This window comes from Mixophyes fleayi, chromosome 5 (genome assembly GCF_038048845.1).
Source record: "Mixophyes fleayi isolate aMixFle1 chromosome 5, aMixFle1.hap1, whole genome shotgun sequence".
Taxonomy (NCBI): domain Eukaryota; kingdom Metazoa; phylum Chordata; class Amphibia; order Anura; family Limnodynastidae; genus Mixophyes; species Mixophyes fleayi.
Window position 1 is genome coordinate 24,127,651 of NC_134406.1, and position 20,284 is coordinate 24,147,934.

Sequence of the window (20,284 nt, forward strand, 5' to 3'; positions counted from 1 at the left end):
CTGCTTCTGAACCACGGTATGCATACTTCTCATTGACTGTGCTGGTGTATTGCATATCTTGCTGGACTGTGTTGGTTCTCCTCTGGAGTCTGCTTTCCGCTGAGTCTATTGCCATCATTGACTGTGTTAACTTGTGCTGGACTACTTCAAGAGACTTCCTATATTTGCAGACCTGTTCAGTCATTTATATATATTGTGCATGTTACTGTGGATCGTATATAAGGTGCCTGTGTATATCCTGTGTTGCAGTCTCTCCCCGTGCACCTCCTCACATATATATTCTTTGGTACAACTTGCTAGTAGCAGACCACTGATCCCTGTTTCCAGTATCACCTGTTCCAGTATCCTCTCACATAGCAGTGGTACAACTTGCTATCGCAGACCACTGACTCCCCGGATACCTCCACTTGGATTCCATTCCTTCACTCAGACAGCGGTACAACTTGCTATCCGCAGACCGCTGACTCTCATCACCTCCTCGTTGCTGTTGGACATTCCTCCTCACTATAGCAGTGGTACAACTTGCTATCGCAGACCACTGACTACCTTCACGTGTCCTTGTCCTACAGTTCCTCGTGTACTATTATCTCCATATTACCAGTGCTGCTAGTCATAGACTTTCCTGAGCATCTCATCGTCTGCTGTTTCCTGTTCCGTGATCACCCAGCTACCAGAGTACCCTATTACCATCTACATTGCTCTGGTAAGCCTACCACCTGGTGATCCCTGGGTAAAGACTCCTAGTGCCCGTGACACCCTCGCTACCACCACCGCTCTTCCACCTGCCAGTCCCAAACATCTAACTACCTAACACCTGTTTGGGTTCTTGTCCTGAACTCTGATAAGTGGCCACAGTCCAGTCTAGCAAACACCACTATCAGCTATTAGGTTGTTCATGGATGCAGGACCAGGCTAAGGAGAGAGAATGGATGAGAGGGTCGATAATACAAATATAGCTCTGTATATTAGTGAGATGTATATAATGGCTATGTGCAATATCGGCTTTGCAACCACTTTCATGTCCCATTTTCTTTAGAACTGGCACCCAATTTCCCTCTAATTATTATCAGATTCCTTGTGGGGGCCTCATGTGCTCTAATATTAAGCCAATTGCCAAATATTCCAGCATGTGTGAACAACAAACCAACCCCCACCCAAGCTGTCAGTTCTGCATGTTATAATTGAATAAATAATTCAAGATGCAAGCAGCATGTTCAGTAAAAGCAACACAGTAGTCCACATTCAATGGGGAAAGTAAATTGTAACATATATATATATATGGACAGACAGACATTAATGTTTGATAGGCAACCACTATATCTGATGGTGTAACTTGTGCCAACTTGGATGCATTTCCTAAAAATAAACATGCAGCCCAGCGAGGGTAAAGCTTATAATAAGCTTTATCTGTTTAACATTTACTTTTATTAGATTTTAGTTATAACATCTGGTGCAATGAATGTGAATGTAAATAGTGATAATCAGACAAACAAACAATCTAGAAATATGAAATGAAAGCGGGAGGGGAGAAAATAAGACAGATGAAGAGGTCACTCTGGGATTCCAGATGGTTGTGAATTTGGATCATTCTCCCATGTCAGCTGCATCTAGTTATTCCGTATTCCCAAGCTAGAAGCCAACCATGAGCAATGTAACCCAGAGGATTGCTACATAGAAAGTGACCTGCGTCAGTAATACCGTACGTTCGAATCAGCCGATTGCTGACTTTCACTAAAGCTGTTAAATATAGAACTACCTACCCCACACCACCACGGACAGCTGAAACCCCTCCCACATATTTAGCACAGTGCCGCCATAGGATCATACAGGTCAAAAAGCTAGGGCTGCAGTCATTTGAGCTGCTGTGACATCACTGTCCTAGATCCTTGTGTATGAACTCCACAATCTACAGAATTTTCTGTGTAATGCTTGTACTAACTCCCACAACCACCCACTACATTACAGAGAGCAGAAGCTCTTTCCCCATCGTTAGTATAGTGTTCTTACGGGAGCTGTGACATTACTGTACCCTGTGCATATGTATATCAACCAATCCACACACAGCATTTCTGCATAGCAAGTCTGATAAGATGTCACTCAAACTCTATTTTCACAGTTAGAGAAGCACCTTCCTCAAAACATGGCAACCTGCTACAGAAGCATAAAGGGAGAGCATGGCGGACATATTTAGTTAAGTATAAACATTCAAATTTTTTCCTGTCGATTATTGTATTGATACATATCAATTTCAAATAGTAGCCTTAACTTGTTCCTTAGAATTTACTGGTCTCCACAATTGATTCACCGATTCCTGCCGTAGTTTTCTATTCTCTTGTATCAGCATAAATAGAACATGCAAAGGCAGAAAGTCTTGTCACCAGAGTTCTTGAGTGATTTGTGGAGAATAAAACAGAAGAGGTTCAGTCTACATAATGGCGTGTGGTCCCAGATTACCACACTTCTACCAGAGAAGGAGGGCAGAGCCCTCTCGTGGTATGGCTTATACCGTGCTCAGGCAAAGTGTGGCTCTACAGATGCTGCAAAGCTGCACGTCCTACTTAAAACTTGATTTTCATGATGAACCAACTGGCTAAGAGAGAAAAAGAAAAACCCAATTCTTTGGTAACTGCGCCTGGGTTTGTACAAAATTGAATTTAACAGCAACTGCTGTACGGTGAAATAGTTTGGGGACACTTTCCCTAGATGTAATAGAAAGTAACTAATTTACAGGTTGTCTAGGGAGCCAATGGTAAGGGCACTCCTCAAACACTGACAAAGTCACTCATCCGATGTTTTTAATGCCCCCCGCATGGTACACTGGCCGCTGACATGGAGGAGAAGCCAGCGGTTTCTAACATGTGAAGCTGCTGCCACTGCTCCTTCATGTCAGTGTTATGCTGGGTGAGGGGTGCTGTGCTATGTAGTCACAGCCAAGCACCACATTGCCAGTCCTAGTCCCAAGAGGAAAGAATACTGCACCCACCTCCTGTCTGCTAGGTGTGTGAGAGGGGGAGGTGTGAGCCTAGGGCACTATCAGGGCTTGACCTGGCCCTGAACCAATTATCCAATAAAATATATTTATTTCACCTATCAATCTCCTCCACGGCCACTTACTAAACTAACATAGTGGCTGGCTAGAGCACTGATGAGAGACATTGTGATGAGAGGTTGATAAAATCTCACTTAAGAGGATATATGTAAAAGGATTTATGGTCAGCAAGACACAAGGTCATGCTCTGTTTACCAATGATTGGAATCAGCAGCCTGTACTTGCATAGGTTAGTGATGTCTGCTGTGGGAATCTCTAGCAATTATGCACAATCTATTTTTTAACACCTCAGAGGGTGGTTACTTTTCCTTGTTTCAATTGTCCTCCCTGCAACAATCTATATTAAGGATCTTTTGTTAAATTAGAATTCTAAGAAGTATTTCAAAATTGATTTTAAAGCCAACCTATACTTCTGAATCCCAATTTGCAGTTCATGCAGTTAAGTGACCTTGTGCAAACTTTCGTATAGATGAAACCATACAACTGTGTCAAAGAGCATAGTGGGTAAAAAAAGACTAGAAATACGTGTAAAAACGTCTGACTGCTGGTCGTTTCCATGAAGCGGGTTATCTAGCCCATTAACTTGGTCTTTTCGTTATACTTGAAACAAATACCAGTAATAGCCGTGGTAGTGAATCTACATTATTGGGACCTGGTCAACGCCTAGACATTCATTTGGTCGACATTCACAAAGGTGACAACATTAGCTCGACAATTCAAATGTAGACAGTATTCTATGGTTTGTATTAGGGATATTATTGGCGACGATGTCATTACTGACAACCTTACAATCCTTTCAATATTATGGTGTCGACCATATAAATGTCGATCATGTAACTGTCGAACATATGTATCACACCCACAATATTGGAGGTATGCTGGATACAATGTTATGAGCCACTCCGTGTGAACTGTGAATATAAGTTGTGCACATTTATCTAAATCTACCTTAGGATTTCCCATTTGGTTATTAATTCCACATCTCCTTCTCCAATGTGTTTATTATTTGTAGAGCAATAGGTCTCTGATGACAAATGTGGTACAATGGTCACAAATCATTTGCTGTGGGTGGTCTTGAGGCAACAGACAAGTGTCCCTCCCAAAAAATAGGTTTATAGGTGTGTTAATGTTACGATTTAACGGATGAAGAGTGTGACCATCTTTTGCGCCAGTTGCTACATTTAAGCGTGTGTGTTGCTAGTATATCTTACATTATTATTATTATCATTTATTTGTTAGGCGCCACAAGGTATCCGCAGCGCTGCACACAGTACTAACAGTAGACTATACAGGGTGAAACCATACAGAACAATGAACAAAGAAACTCCAGCTAGTCATATGCAGTAAAGACGGAGCGGAAGAACAGGTATGGAGACAGGAAAACAGACCAGGCACAAGAGGAGCCAGTTGAGGCAAGAGGAGAGAAGGGAGGACGAGCAAAGGGAGGAGATGGGAGCTAGGTAGATGGTTGGTAGGCTTTGAGGAAGAGGTGAGTTTTGAGTGCACGTTTGAAGGAGCCCAGAGTAGGAGAGAGACGGATGGAACGAGGGAGGTTGTTCCAGAGAAGGGGGGCTGCATGGGAAAAGTCTTGGATTCTGGAGTGGAAAGAGGTGATAAGGGTGGAGGAGAGGCGGCGGTCGTTGGCCGAGCGCAGGGAGCGGGCAGGAGTGTGAATGGAGAGGAGGTTAGAGATATAAGGGGCAATAGAGTTGGAGAGAGCCTTGTAAGTGGTGGTGAGGAGTTTGAAAAGGATTCTGTAGGGGAAGGGGAGCCAGTGTAAGGCAAGGCAGAGAGGAGAGGCAGAGGAGGAGCGGCGTGAGAGGAAGAGGAGTCTTGCGGCCGCATTGAGTATAGAGCGGAGGGGGGAGAGATGGGAGTGGGGGAGGCCAGTGAGGAGGAGGTTGCAGTAATCAAGTCGGGAGATGATGAGTGTGTGGATAATAGTTTTGGTGGCATCCTGAGAGAGAAATGGACGGATACATTGATGATCGCTTGAGAAAGTGTAGTGGAGAAACGAAATACAATGCATCGCACCAGCAATTTTGTACTGATTTTAGGAATTGTCATTAGGGCATAATAAAAGTCAATTTATTATACATCACAGGAAGTGCCTGTCAGCCCTCCCAACCCCTAAAAACAACACACACAAAAAACACACTTTTAATCTGTATGTATCCAATTATTTTGACTAGTACTCTAATGAATAGTAGAAACCCTTTTTGCAATGCAAAAAGTACACAGAAAATCTTTTCAGACATCGTTGCTTTGATTAATGGACACCTTACTCATTTATGTGATCAACCACTAAGCAACGGCTTTAATTCTCTATGCATTTGATGGAATATAAATAAATTTGTTAGCAAAAGAACAGGGCCGCAGTGGCGTAAAAATCACAAGTTATTTAGAGCCCTTCATAACTTAGTCCTGAATTTACCATACTGTCAGTTTTACACGTTCAAACATTTTTCATCCCAAGTTCTGCAGAGCGCAATTTGTGATTTTGCTAGTAAATAAAAGGGGGCTGAAAACACAGCAGGTTTAATGAATTAGTGAAGTGTGGCAGTGTATTTTCAAAATGCATTATGGTGAACGCAAATCCATAACATTCCCCTGACATGGATTTTTTAATGAATTTTTGATCTATATCCAGAACAACTGAGCAAGACATCAAAACAGGCTGCAAATAACTATTTGGGGATATTTTTGAATCTTCCTGTTCTGCTTTTAGCAAATAAAGTGCATATATTTTGTATTGCTCTGTGTATGTTTTTTAATATATATAATATTGCCACACCAAAGAGAAGTAAAACTGCTTTAATGAATGTCCTTCTTTAACTACTTCATAAATTAAGTATGATATTGGTAAACATATATAATGATTAGGACAGTGTTGGCTAACCTGTGACACTCCAGGTGTTGTGAAACTACAAATCCCAGCATGCTCTGCCAATATATAGCAGCTTTTTGCTGGAAGGTATGCTGGAACTTGTAGTTTCACAACACCTGGAGTGTCACAGGTTAGCCCACACTGGATTAGGACATAGTACAAAATAGTAGCAATAAAACAGTATTAGGAATTCGTATAATCAAAAGAATGGTAAACTCACGGGTGAGGGACAATTGAAACAAGCCGAGAGGTTGTTATACAGGCTAAGCGGGAAGGAGGATGGTGGGGTCTGATTGGGACTATTTGCGTGATCGGGAACCCTGGTGGATGTGGGCCATGGAAGTGAAATAAAAATCTTTCATCCTCTCAAGCGCCACCAACAAATATTTTTTGGTGATAACATCTGAATAATCACAAAGCTATTGTACCTCCAATGTTTCCAGGAGGAAATATTAAATTAGGTAGACTATCCCTATGCCATATCTATTTATGGAAGGGATGGCAGAGCTTCTCTACCTTTCATCACTGTTTTTTGGGACAAGGGAGTAGAGTTGGACATATAAAAGCATCAGGCTTCTGTGCACGGATTTCCAGTCTTGCAGTCTCCTTATTAATGGAATAATTGCTGGATTCATATGCGGGACAAACCAATAAATGTCACAGGAAGTTAGGAACAGAATAACTGACAGATTCGAGTAGCAGTTTACATGGGGCATGTTTTTTGCGGTTAAGGGCGAACAAGAGCAAAACATAACCTAAAAATTGCTATTATAAATATTACTTTTTAACAGAGATGCGGTGGAAGTTCAGAGCGAGACGGAACAATGTACGTTACATTCATGCTTCACAAGATAGATATGCGAGTTTAGTTGCCCTTTAAACAGTATTTGCATTTTGTCAATAGGTTGTCTTATGGTCTAATAGACTAATAACTATAAAGCCGACAGACAAAAAGGGACGGGAGAAGTGTCCAGTTTAGTCACACATGTAGGTAGCAAAATTACTCAAAATTTGTCCATTTGGTACCCAGGCCAAGTAGTTAATGTACCACATACACAAATATTTTAATTTCCTGAATTTGTTGCCGATCCTTTGCTGAAAATTAAAACAATGAGTGTATATCAGTGTAATATTATGTGAGCTCAATTAATATGGGCACATGGTGGTGGTACAGATGAGATAATGGTTAGCACAAAGAAATTGGAGAGCAGGTGGAGTGAAAGAGGAAAAAAACGAGAGAGAGAGAGAGCGAGGGGGGGAGAGGGGGAAAAAAGAGAGGAGGGGGGGAGAGAGGGGAAAAAAAGAGAGGAGGGGGGGAGAGAGGGGAAAAAAAGAGAGGAGGGGGGGAGAGAGGGGAAAAAAAGAGAGGAGGGGGAGAGAGAGGGAGAGGGGGAAAGAGAGGGAGAGGGGGAGAGAGAGGGAGAGGGGGAGAGAGAGGGAGAGGGGGAGAGAGAGAGAGGGAGAGGGGGAGAGAGAGAGAGGGAGAGGGGGGGAGAGAGAGAGGGAGAGGGAGGGAGAGAGAGAGGGAGAGGGAGGGAGAGAGAGAGGGAGAGGGAGGGAGAGAGAGGGAGGGAGAGAGAGGGAGGGAGAGAGAGGGAGGGAGAGAGAGGGAGGGAGAGAGAGGGAGGGAGGGAGGAGGGAGGGAGGGAGGAGGGAGGGAGGGAGAGGGAGGGAGGGAGAGGGAGGGAGGGAGGGAGAGGGAGGGAGGGAGAGGGAGGGAGGGAGAGGGAGGGAGGGAGAGGGAGGGAGGGAGAGGGAGGGAGGGAGAGGGAGGGAGGGAGAGAGAGGGAGGGAGAGAGAGGGAGGGAGAGAGAGGGAGGGAGAGAGAGGGAGGGAGAGAGAGGGAGGGAGAGAGAGGGGGAGGGGGAGAGAGAGGGAGAGGGGGAGAGAGAGGGAGAGGGGGAGGGGGAGAGAAAGAGGGAGGAGAGGGGGGGGGGGGAGAGAGAGGAAGTGGGAGAGAGGGGAAAAAAGAGAGAGGAAGTGGGAGAGAGGGGAAAAAAGAGAGAGGAGGTGGGAGAGAGGGGAAAAAAGAGAGAGGATGGGGTGGGGGAGAGAGACAGATTGGGTGGAGGCAGAGGTAAGGGGGAGGGGGGGTAGAGGGAGGGTGATACAGAGGTGTGTTTAAAACCTTCCACTATATAACTCTCAGTCTCAGCTTTGCCTCCATGCCTCTCCTCACGAACATAACGGACAGGTCACTACGCCCAACAAGATCAGTATCCCACCCACCTCAACAATGGGGGCACACAGACAAATAGAAGATTCAGAGTGGTAAACATAAAGGTGCCTAGGCCCTAACTAAGCGCACTGACAAAGTGTAAAATGTGTCTCTAATTATTTACAATTCAGTTTTAAAGAATATTTGCCTTTGCTCTATCTGCTTCTTGCTTTTTCCGCATTATCTGGATCTCTTTCTAATTCATTCAAGAGCCCTGTGTGCAGCGATCAATATCTGTGGGAGGACAAACCCACTTTGCAGCATTAGGTCATTAGACATGAATAGGTTTCCCTCTATCAACACTTGAGCTGCAAATAAACAGTGAGCTGAGATGAGAGCGGAGCGGCTGCCATCTGTTGCTCTGAGTCACTATGTACAGTGCTACTCATTACATAGGGTAAGACACGCTGTCCATCCTGCTAATGGGCACAACAGCACGACGTGACGGCTCAGGTGCATCAACACATTAATCTTTTAGTCTTCTGTAAAAAGCCGTTAACTATTGATAGCATGGTCAACACTGCTCACTTTGTAAAACTGCTGGCTCTGTAGTTTTGCCACTTTAAGTCTGAATTATGGAATAGCTGTAATTGTGTACTATATATTAGTGGTGAGGTGTCACTGCTGTACAGGTATAGTGCAGGCCTAGACACATTTATTCAAAAAAATATAGGATCCATGGCACATTTATCTTCCAGCGCAAAGGACCCTTACGGCAGATTTCATGGGCGGAACGAAGAGGGGAATGGGGGCCCGTAGTCAATGTACAGTAAGAATATGCCAAGCTCGAGCGCATGTAACAACGTCCGATTCAAGCTTTGGGCATCTCTCAGGTACGTGTTTTTCTGTCCTATCACTTGCACCAGTTACAGGTCGGGTGTAAGTGCCCAGAGATAGTGATGACGGCTGTGTATGCAGCTAGAACATGTGTCTGTCATCGGGAGCAACTGTATAAATGCATTTTATGTACAGTAGACATTAATGACATCCTGATAACTGTATTTCATGGGGGAGGGGGAGGGGGGGGGCCTGTTTTCATTAACGGCTATATTACTATATTATTAACAGGTGACAATAACGGAATACTTTTTTTTTTTTCCGTATGTTGTGTTCTTTTGGGACTTCATATTTCACCTATGTATTGGACGTATCTTCAGATCTAGCTGTAGCTGAATACGGACGTGCATATGCATATGCCCGAATTCCGTGCATTTTTTAAGAAAAAGAACAAAACGAAATCAGGCCTTTGGTGAGCAGTAATACATTGTGTGGACTGGTCGATTCCTGTACAAGTGCAGGGATGTCCCAGTAACTGACATGATTACATTCTCAGCGTTTTGGCCTCTACAGGATCCCATCAGGATACTGTCCTATAAGATGTGGGAGGAGCTTGAAGTCTTGGGGAGTTAACACTGAACAATGGATTTTTTCTTTCAGATCTGAAAATTACTACTTTGATGTTTGGCCGTCCATTAATAACTCAAAACACACAAGCAGCTGCATGAAATAACAGTGAACAATGTACCTGTCTTCGGATAATTGTTTCCTCTTTTCACGTTCTCTGAGCAGATTCTCCTCTTCTGCTTCCAGTCTTCTAGAAAGGACAAAACAAAATCAGGAGATCTCAGAAGCTGCGTACAAGAAATATGTATTCTTTTATACCAATTGTACTTGCTGCCTACACAAAACGGTCAGGCGGCCATTTTGTCTTCTGAATCAATATACATAACAGTGCAGCCTATCAGTGGAAGTAATGAAATCAGTGAGTGCACGTCTCACAGAGAGCTTCTCTGCACGGTGTGGAACAATGTTAAGAAAGTGGAAGTGTACCATCCCCCTATACGCTGTGCCGCCATTCTGTAGGATGACCCAGTATCCATGACGATGAAGCCTATCCATTCACTAGGAACCAGTGTTACCGCTGAAGCGTTAAGAAGAGACGTCCAATTTGTGGGATTTATCAATATATCCATGGGGATCCAGTCCATGATTTCAGTAGGAATCTGTTATGAAGTATTGGCGTGCCATCACTGAATTTAGAGGCAGCGTTCTAAACAACAATGGTTCGGTCCACAAAATGGTTGTCTGGTTCATGCGTTAGAGATGTAACCAGTTTCTAGTGAAATTTACATGCTGCATTTTTATTAATACCGTGTCAGACTTCAAAACCACTGCCTCCACCATGTGCAAGTGACAGGTATACTTTTTTAATAAAACATATAACTTCATGAAGATATTTTAACACAACCTTTCTTCAATTGGGAAGGGGGGGGGGGATTATGTTCTTCATATATGCAAGACTTCCTGTTAGCAAAGGTAGAGGTGGAGTGAAGACAGCAGCTCTGTCCTGATTGGATGGTCACATGTCCAATCAGGTGATGCTTTCACTCTAATAATTGTTGAAGAGCAGTTTAAACTCCCAGAGAGTTTATCATAGGGGATTTTCCTTTACTATTGTTCTCCTATATAGTAATCATCATAAACTACTAAAAAGCTCCAACTTTTTCTCTTTTGTTTGCTACATATGACATACTCCAACGACAGGCTAAACAAATGATTGTTCTAAACAGATTTTTATTAAATCAGCAGCCACGGTTGTTTTTGATGCGTATGATGTACGCTGCGGTGAACATATTCACAGTGGCCAATAAAACTGAAGTAAGATCTGACAGCTCACTTTCAGTTCTGCGCAGCCTTAGGTTAGGAACTGGAAGAAACACTTTTTTTTTTTCTTTTATCTGCTTAATCAAAGGGACGGTACAAAGTAACTTGAGAGAAAAGCCTCATCTAATATGATTTAATTGGACGATCAACCTCGTTATTCCCAACAGGCTTTCAGTGTCCTATTAAAGTTAAATGGCACAGACTTCACAATATCCACAAATTATGAGCTTGTGCCAGCAATAAAGGCATTAATTACACAGGAAAACCTTATGGTTTATTAACTACTATAATACATACTTTCTACAATGATTCATCTTATTTTGGACACAGTGTCCAGCTTCTATTTATACCCCACTTACTTATAACTGCAGTACCTGGGCTGGATTAAACAACTGGCGTCAAAGCAGATTTTTATACTAATTAATTAACCCACATTTAAGTGGGAAAGACAGGAGCAGATTGCGTTAATGGATTAAACAAGTAACGCTAGGGGTGGGGGGGCTTGGGGAAAGTGTGTAGGGACACCAAGGATGGAGGAATATTGGGATATAGTTTTAAACTTCGCTGTATGTGGGTTGGAATGTGTTCATTATCATCATCATCATCTATTTATATAGCACCAGTAATATAGAACTCATGACCCCAGTGCTGTGAGGCAGAAGTGCTAACCACTGAGCCACCTGTGCTGCCCCATGACTAGTCATCATTGGGTCAGTTTTCTCTTCTTCCTCAGTCCAGGAGAACATCTGACCAGCTATATGGTTAGCACTTTTGCCTCACAGCACTGGGGTCACGATTTCAATTCCTGACCATGGCCTTATCTGTGTGGAATTTGTATGTTCTACCCGCGTTTGCGTGGGTTTCCTCCGGGTACTCCGGTTTCCTCCCACACTCCAAAAACATATTAGTAGGTTAATTGGCTGCTATCAAATTGACCCTAGTCTCTGTGTGTGTGTGTGTGTGTGTGTGTGTGTGTGTGTTAGGGGATTTAGACTGCAAGCTCCAATGGGGCAGGGACTGATGTGAGTGAGTTCTCTGTACAGCGCTGCGGAATTAGTGGTGCTATATAAATAAATAGTGATGATGATGATGGTGGTTGGTATTCTGAGCAGCCTGATTAGTTTACTAATTGTTCTGCTGGGCAGGGCTCACTGCTGTAGGCAGCAGGCTATGGCAGATGTGCTACAGGAGAGGTGTCAGTGGAAAGACAGAGCACTGGTCAGTTAGAGTGATTAGCATATTGGGAGAGGGTCTTACTGAATGCCCTCCCAGGACATATTAAGGGGAAATGCTTTTTAGCACTAGACTTTTACTACTAATTCATTAAAAACAAAACTGCTCCAATGGTGGCTGGTCATCGTCAAATGAGCACAGATGACAACAGACTGAAAAGAGGAAATGTGTGAAAGAGATAAATACTTACAGCCTTGAACCTGAGCTCTTCCGGCAGTAACAACAATAGCAGCAACAAACTATTATGGTTAATAGTATGAGTCCTAATACCACGGACATGGCGATGATCAGTGCTTCGAAGTTTACTAAAAGGCACAAAAGAAACAACAAAACATGTAAATAATATTCGCACAGTGACTAGTATACAGCAAGAAGCAGAGTCTGGATATAGCACTATCATCACGTAGTAACAAGAGCAACACAGCGGCCATGTTGTACATGGTTAGAATTACAACACATATCATTCAACAATACTTGAGTCCTGGGGGATTTGGAACTCATCAATACTGACAAACATAGGAGCTCTTTCCACTGTCCCCGCCAGCAATAACCTGTATATGGCTCAGAATGACAATGTATCATGAGACGAGGCAGTGATCTGTACAATAGCTGCTGCTCCGGGGGAGACAGGGGAATGAACGGTCACGCAATAACATTTTATCAGGACATGAGTGTCCTGTTGCTCAACATCTCCAGTGTTACACTTGACAAATTTCTAATAGGAAAACTGTGGGTAGAGAATATTTGAAATGTAGGCATTGGCTTGTCACTCCCAGCACGGCAGAGGTGTCACCATGTGGTCTATGATTTTTTTGAATTGATTGCAGTCACTAGACCGTACTCTTCATATCGCTGCACAGGTTCTGCTAAACCGCATCAACAATGTGGAACGTAAGCAATAAAACAATAATTTGAAGTTCTCTCCTGTCCCACCCCCTCAATTATATCAAATATATCTTTTAACAGGTACAATTGACCTACGCACAGTGGACGCCATCATGGTTTGAGCAAGATATCAGCAGTTTCACATTCCTCATCATCAGCCCATTGCAAATACCCACATCACACAAAACAACCAATGCACCCCCCCCACACACACACAATATTTTGTTTATTTAATTACACCCCCTCCTTCACTGTAGTTGGAGGGGAGGCGATTTGATTTAAAAAGATCATACCTGGAAGTTTTCCCCGGTTCCTGCCTTATTATATGTTCCCTAGACCACATTGCCACTTTAACTCTAATACTTTATGTCGACATTGTGACCATCGACTTTACAACCTGTCGAGATTCACAACGTTGACATTTTAACCTGGTCGACCTGATGAACATGTTGACCTTCTGAATGTCGACCTTATGACTGTCGATATTCTGACTTTCAACATTATGGTGTCAACATTCTGAATGTCAATATGTTCATTGTCCACATTTCATACTCAACCCAGCTTACTGCATATGCCTGGACAGCCGGTGTTTGGTTCAGGTCCAGTTCTGTACCCAGGTATCTGGGCAGGAGGTACTTATAATAGCAAAATGCACTCCCCAGTGCTCAAAGGAAAACTAAATGGAAAGGGATAGGGGTAGGCAAATTTATATGTAATAGACCACTTCTTGACGGTCTATGGCATTATTAGATGGAGGTGCCGTTGTAGACCCAAAAGGGTTCTGATATTTTCATGTAGGATATACAATTTTACAAATATTCCATCTCCTCTTATGTCGGATTTGTTTTTATCATTTTTCTTTTTTCTATTTTTTCATATGTTGCTGTGTAATATTGTCTGCAGACATTTTTTACATTACATTTTTCCTACTATATGACATGTGTGTATTTATGCATTATATTAGGGTTTAGCCGTTTGTGGTATTTACTGTTTATTGTGCTACCATTCATGCTTATTACATATAAATTTGCTTACCCCTATCCCTTTATTTTTTTTTTTTGAGCGCCGGGGAGTGCATTTTGCTATAATCTGTATTCTTTTGGGAGGATTAGGTATCTCCTCTATATCTCCCCATTATTTTGGCAGCCTTTTTAGACACATATGGAGAGTGCTGGTATTCTCTAACTTTCGTTTAGGAGATACTTATAGTTAAAGTTATGGGCCACTGGCCAAAGCTGATCAGTATAATACACTGAGCCATAACATATACAAAGTCATATGTAGGGTCAAGTAGAGGAGTCATCATTAGAAGTAAGGCCGTTACCTAGTACACTGAATGAGTGACATGATGTACAGAGAACTCAATCACATCAGTCCCTGCCCCATTGGAGCTTACAGTCTAAATTTCCTAACACACACACTCAGACAGACAGAGATACTAGGGTCGATTTGATAGCAGCCAATTAACCTACCAGTATGTTTTTTGGAGTGTGGGAGGAAACCGGAGCACCCGGAGCAAACCCACGCAAACACGGGGAGAACATACAAACCACACAGATAAGGCCATGTTCGGGAATTGAACTCATGACCCCAGTGCTGTGAGGCAGAAGTGCTAACCACTGAGCCAGCGTGCTGCCCGCACTGTGCGTCATAAATTTCGTTGATTGATGCTGAATTACAAATCGAGAAAAATTTAAGTGGTTCCATGTGAGCTAAAGAGCAAAACTATATTACATGCTATAGGCTGGAGTTGCTGGAGGCATTTTGTGCAACACTGAATTTTAAAACATCTATTGTATTTTATTGGTGTTTTATATTTATTCATTATTGAATTTTATGTCTATTTCTGTACATTAAAGATTGTTATTGAAATTTATTACCAGAGATTGTTTCCCTTGTGGTTCCCGTCCTGTATATCAATCTATGTTATAAGTGTAAACGTAGTGAGACACTGCCTGTAAAGCCTGCTCCTTTTATTTGTTTGGGATTTCTGTTTTCGTGGGACTAGCACATTCCTTCTACAGCTGCATCAGGAATTTACGGGAGTGAAATTAGATTTTCAAGTTTCTATATTTTTAAGCGCCTGATTATTTTCTTTTTGTACAACTGTAAATAAACACAATAAAAGCATTTTATGAAAGCATCTAAAGAAATAAAACAACAAAATTGCATATTTGAAGGAGAACTGACAATAAGATATGGAAAATGTTTTCTGATATTGTTTTTAATATATTATTATTATTCATTTTTATTTATAGGGCGCCACAAGGTGTCTGTGGCGCCGTACAGGGACAAAAAACGAATTACAATACAAGGTGAGACAGCACAGTACAGTAAACATAAAGCACAGTAACTCAGTAAGCTCAATGCACAGCTAGTGAGGGCGGGGGGAGTATCCACAAATGACGGGGCCCAAAAGGAGGGCGTGGAAGACAGGGAGACCCCCAGAGGGGGGAGGAGGGCCCTCGAGGAGGAGGGCAAAGTAGCTGGAGAGCAGAGTTAGAAGTGGTGGAAACAGGAGGAGAGATGGCCCTGCTCAGTGCTGCTGATATGGATTAGATTGTACGCTCCTCTAAGGGTTAACTGTTCTGCTAAGGTTGTTTCATCAAAGGGAAAAAACTAAAAAATGTAGAAATGCTAAGTTCTATTGTAGTGAATATGGAATATCTATGTAGGGGATTCCGCAGTCTACACTATTCTTACAAAATCACTTGATTAAGGTTAGCCAGAATCTCCACCATAAAAATACATAGGTTAGAGCAGCGCTTCCTTTCTAGTGATCGGCTCCCCATTGAATCTCAAATTGCATTTATTGCAAAACAATTTATTTATTGAAAAATACACATACATTTTATTTTCTTCATCTTATTTAACTTTTTGATACAAATAAAAAAAGTTTAAAAAAACAAAAACATACACTATGTCTGTCATTAAATACTAATATTTAACGTTTAAATATGTATACGACGATACTAAAAATAAGAAAAAACACTCCTAAAAATAATGTACTGTAACAAAAACTCACGTTGATGTCTGTACTCAGAGTACGCAAACACCCGCGCGTTTCAACCAGTTTCTCATCACAAAATTGGCAAAATTAGAGAGGGTAGTAGTGGGGTCATATCGTCCCAGGTTCCGACGATATGACCCCATGAGCTCCGTGAGAACATAGTACAGTCAAGTCAAATTTATAATTTTATATTAAAAGTTAAAAACCTATTGTTACCAAACGCACCCCGAGAAATGCTTTTACGCACCCCCGGTTAAGAACCGCTGGGTTATACCATTAACATATATATTTTTCCGCCAGAAAAGTTGCTAACGGTAACTTGTAAATCCTCTAAACACCTGGTGGATATGAATTTTAAACAAAATCTATGTGAAGTACTCTTATTATTGCACAAGACATGACTAAGATGTACTTTTTAACATACAAACAGTTGACTAGAGAGTGGTCTGAGGACGATATACTGTACATGTGTCTATCGAACAAAAGAAAAACAAGTTCTATTCATCTTCACTGCAGAATATACAATGCCCAGTGGGTGGTTGGTGGATATTACAGTCATTACTTGTTATTGCTGCCATTATCCCAGCTTACAATACAGTGTTTTCCCCCCGTGAAGAAGGTACAGACTATCTAACATGCTGGGCTCCAGCTCATTACCTCCTTCCCAGGGCTACTGGGGCAGAATTAGGCTCAGTGATGACATCTTGTTAAGTTTGTCATAGATTTGTAGACTGAGCAATAAGCAAAGTTATACACTTTCACGCAGTGCGCTGTAATGGCCAATTGGTGCACACACAAAGCCGGGTCAGGTAGTGAGTGAGCGCTGGAGGGTCTGTCAGTCAGTAATTTGGCAATTAATAATGAAATGTGGATGTAGAGTTCAGCACTAACCATATCCTGGAAGTTTGTGTAATTAGTGAAACATGAGAGAACAGAAAAACAGCAAATCCCACAGAATGCAGAAAACATTGTGGTTTCATTAGGCCTGCCTCTGAATCTTACAGCCTCCATTATTAAGAACATAATTCAGACAGAACTGCTGAATGCCAGCAGCTAATAACATTTATACAGTAAGAATCCTAATGATTTCAAATGTAAAATATCAGTCCTATGCAGCTGACTGCAATTTAAAATCCCCCATTGTGATTCACGTTGTTTTGTTGGCGCCATCTTGTGTCAAAATAAAGGAACTGCCAGTCACAGAACAATGCTGTCATTTCTGGCATAGCTTCTAAACTTCTTTCCTTCAAAGCAGAATTGTTAAAATTTTATGTAAATCGACTTATTTGTTTTGGTGGGTTTTAACTGTACTCGTCTGCTAAATAGCACTGATCCGTCACTGCCTCAGCGAGAATTTGCATTATTAGCAGACGTTTATGTTAATAGATGTGAATTCTGCAGAGATATTTAACGGGCTAGTTTGCATACATTACAGCAGGCAGAAATGCCAACCAGCATCAGTGGAGCCAATTGGAAGTATGAGGGGGGGCAGCATCTCTTTATTATCCTGTACCAATCCATTTAGATATTTAAAGCATAGTTTAATATAATTTATACATTACTACAATTAAAAAACTGAATAATTTGTTCAAGGTCACAGATAATAAGGTAATATATATTTTTTTTTAAAGGCCAAAACAGAACAAAACAAATACCTTGATGGAACTTGATATACTGCATTTTGTTGAGACAAAACAAGAGACTACCCTCAGTGTCCTTTAATAGGCCTACAGACAGAAGTCTGATGAGCATAGAAAAAAAATGTCCCCCCCCCCCACAATCACAACTTTTAAATATCTTTAGTTCTAATACACACTGGGACCTAATGTAAATATATATTTGAGCAGGATTACAAGCTCTTTCAAGAAACTTGCATTCTAGGTTCAGTGGTCATTTAACTTGGAATCCCCTAGACACCCAGGGCTAGATTTACTAAGCTGCGGGTTTGAAAAAGTGGGGATGTTGCCTATAGCAACCAATCAGATTCTAGCTTTCCTTTATTTAGCACCTTCTACAAAATGACAGCTAGAATCTGATTGGTTGCTATAGGCAACATCCCCACTTTTTCAAACCCGCAGCTTAGTAAATCTAGCCCCCAGAACGCATATAGCAACTAAAGCTTAGCTGGGGCTAATTACACCATTCTATAAATATAGTGCAGCTCTACCAGAGGCAAAAACATTTATGTGTGGGAGTCCTGAGGATTAACAGTGACATAATAATGATCAATGACCTGCCGGCTGTCTGAGAACGTCACTAGGGAAGCGTGGGGAGGAATGTATAAGCCCAGACTAGTATGGTTTCAAACTCACTTGATACAGAACATTTGGATTCTCCACTAGGCAAGCAGGTATGTTAAGGACATCTCCCATATGTGATTTACTTCCAGAATAAAACGTAACAAGACTACCAATAGTTACAGATCACCTTATTTTCAATTACGGCATATTAAAAAAAAAAACCAAACACATGGGCTTCCTCCACTGAGGAAGTGATTCCATCCACATATAATTTGGTCATTGATACCAACCCTTGACTCTCCGTCATGAGAGGTAATGGGGGAGACAACTGGGTCCCCCACCTGACAAATCATGATGGGAGGAGGGCAGAGGGGGGATTGCCACAAGCTCAATTTCCACCCGCATCAAAGAAACAGCATATATATAAATTAAAGATAATAATAATAATAATAATAATAATATAATCTGTTACAAGTGGTCTTACACCCCTGATAAGACTTTCTAAAAGGTTTCCAACACCTAGCCTATATTGCTAGCGAGCAGGGGCCACAAGAGAACCATGTACAATAGCTGGTGTGCTTGCCCAGAATAGTCCCTTTATGGGACAGAGTCTACTTCATTATTAATTCAATGCTACCTACAGCAGCAGATACCAAAGGCCTCTGGCGTTTTCTACTTTCTGGACCTTCCTAGGATGTTCGCGTACACGGCCAAAAACTGGTCTCTACTTAGCCTCCTCTTTGAGATCCTTCTGCCCTTCGACCCCTCCTTCTACTCTCTTTACCCTTCTAGGGCTCTCACCTGTCATTTGCGCCCTACCTTTTGGGCTCAGTCTACCAACGTATGCAGACTATCCCTTTCCCCCCCACCCCCTCTAGCTGTAATTTGAGCTTCCTGCGTTACTGTGCTTCTTGTTAACTGTACCGTGCTGTCTCACCTGTACTGTGATACTGCCTGTCCCTGTATGGCTCTACGGATACCTTGTGGCGCCCTATAAATAAAAATGAATAATAAAAACAAAAATACCGGGAACGCAATGTAGACATAATCTACTGTACAGATAGACTGTAGTATAATAATGGACAATATAATAATGGACGAAACAGTAGCCGCAGCGTAATAATGGACTGAACAGTAGTTGCAGCACAAGAATATAAATGCATTTAATAGGTATAGCTTGAATTCTAAAATAAAAAGGGTAGGATGTCTCACCAGCAATAATCGAACAGTTCCATATAACACCAGGACCGTTCTACAACTCTTAACATCCTTCCCTACATAAAGTCTATTGTTTAGCGTGATAACATTTTAGATGGCAGGGTTTCTCATACAGGCCCTCTAGGACTCCTGAATCTGTGTATGTTTAAGATATGCTTCTACAGAAAATTAATTCATTAAAATTAATTAATAGGGAAATTTAAAATAAATAAATAAAAAAAATAATGCAAAAAATAAAATTCCCTGCGCCCTCAGCTGCTTCTATTAAAAGCAGCTGAAATAGATATTCAATGCAGTGCGTTAGTGCCATCTGGTGGTTACTTATAATTACACACACACTTTATATTTGTTTGCATACAAAGGGCTAGGTTTACTAAAGGGCAGTTTGATGATTAACAAAGCATCACATTACAAATAAACAAAAAATACAAAACCATCAGATTTACTAAGCTGCGGTTTGCCAAACTGCAAACTGATGGCAAACAGACAGAAAAAATAAATAAATAAAATAGGTGGTGGTGAGAAAGAAGATTGTTGTTTGTCTCGTCATTCAGAACGTAAGAGGAGGCACCATTGAATTATTGGGGCAGTCATTATTTATTGATTAAAGGGCAAAAGGAATTTAGAATTAACTTAAGGAGGCAATATTATTGTATTATATTAAAGGGGGCAATACAAATATATAATTCTATTAAGGGGGCAATAATATTTGATTGCCAACGGGGGCAATAATTATTTATGATGGACGCACCATTTACACTGCACACATGTGGTTTAGTCAAAATCGCCAGAAAAGCATTCCAGCCTCAGACCGCCCTATGGTAAATGTGACGGTTTGGAGCCCTAAACCGTCTGCAATTTGTTTTCGATGTGCGGCAGT

The 20,284-nt window shown here is 41.7% G+C and overlaps 1 protein-coding gene across 2 annotated transcripts in view; it reads right to left on the reverse strand.

Annotated features, from left to right (window-relative positions):
- The window catches only part of LOC142158160 (pituitary tumor-transforming gene 1 protein-interacting protein-like), a 67,456-nt gene that overhangs the window by 26,227 nt on the left and 20,945 nt on the right, over positions 1-20,284 (reverse strand). For both annotated transcript variants that reach the window (XM_075211850.1, XM_075211851.1), the window contains exons 4-5: positions 12,242-12,356; positions 9,680-9,748 (exon numbers count right to left, since the gene is read on the reverse strand). In XM_075211850.1, the coding sequence (XP_075067951.1) occupies positions 9,680-9,748; positions 12,242-12,356 (184 nt within the window). The remainder of the gene's footprint in view (positions 1-9,679; positions 9,749-12,241; positions 12,357-20,284) is intronic.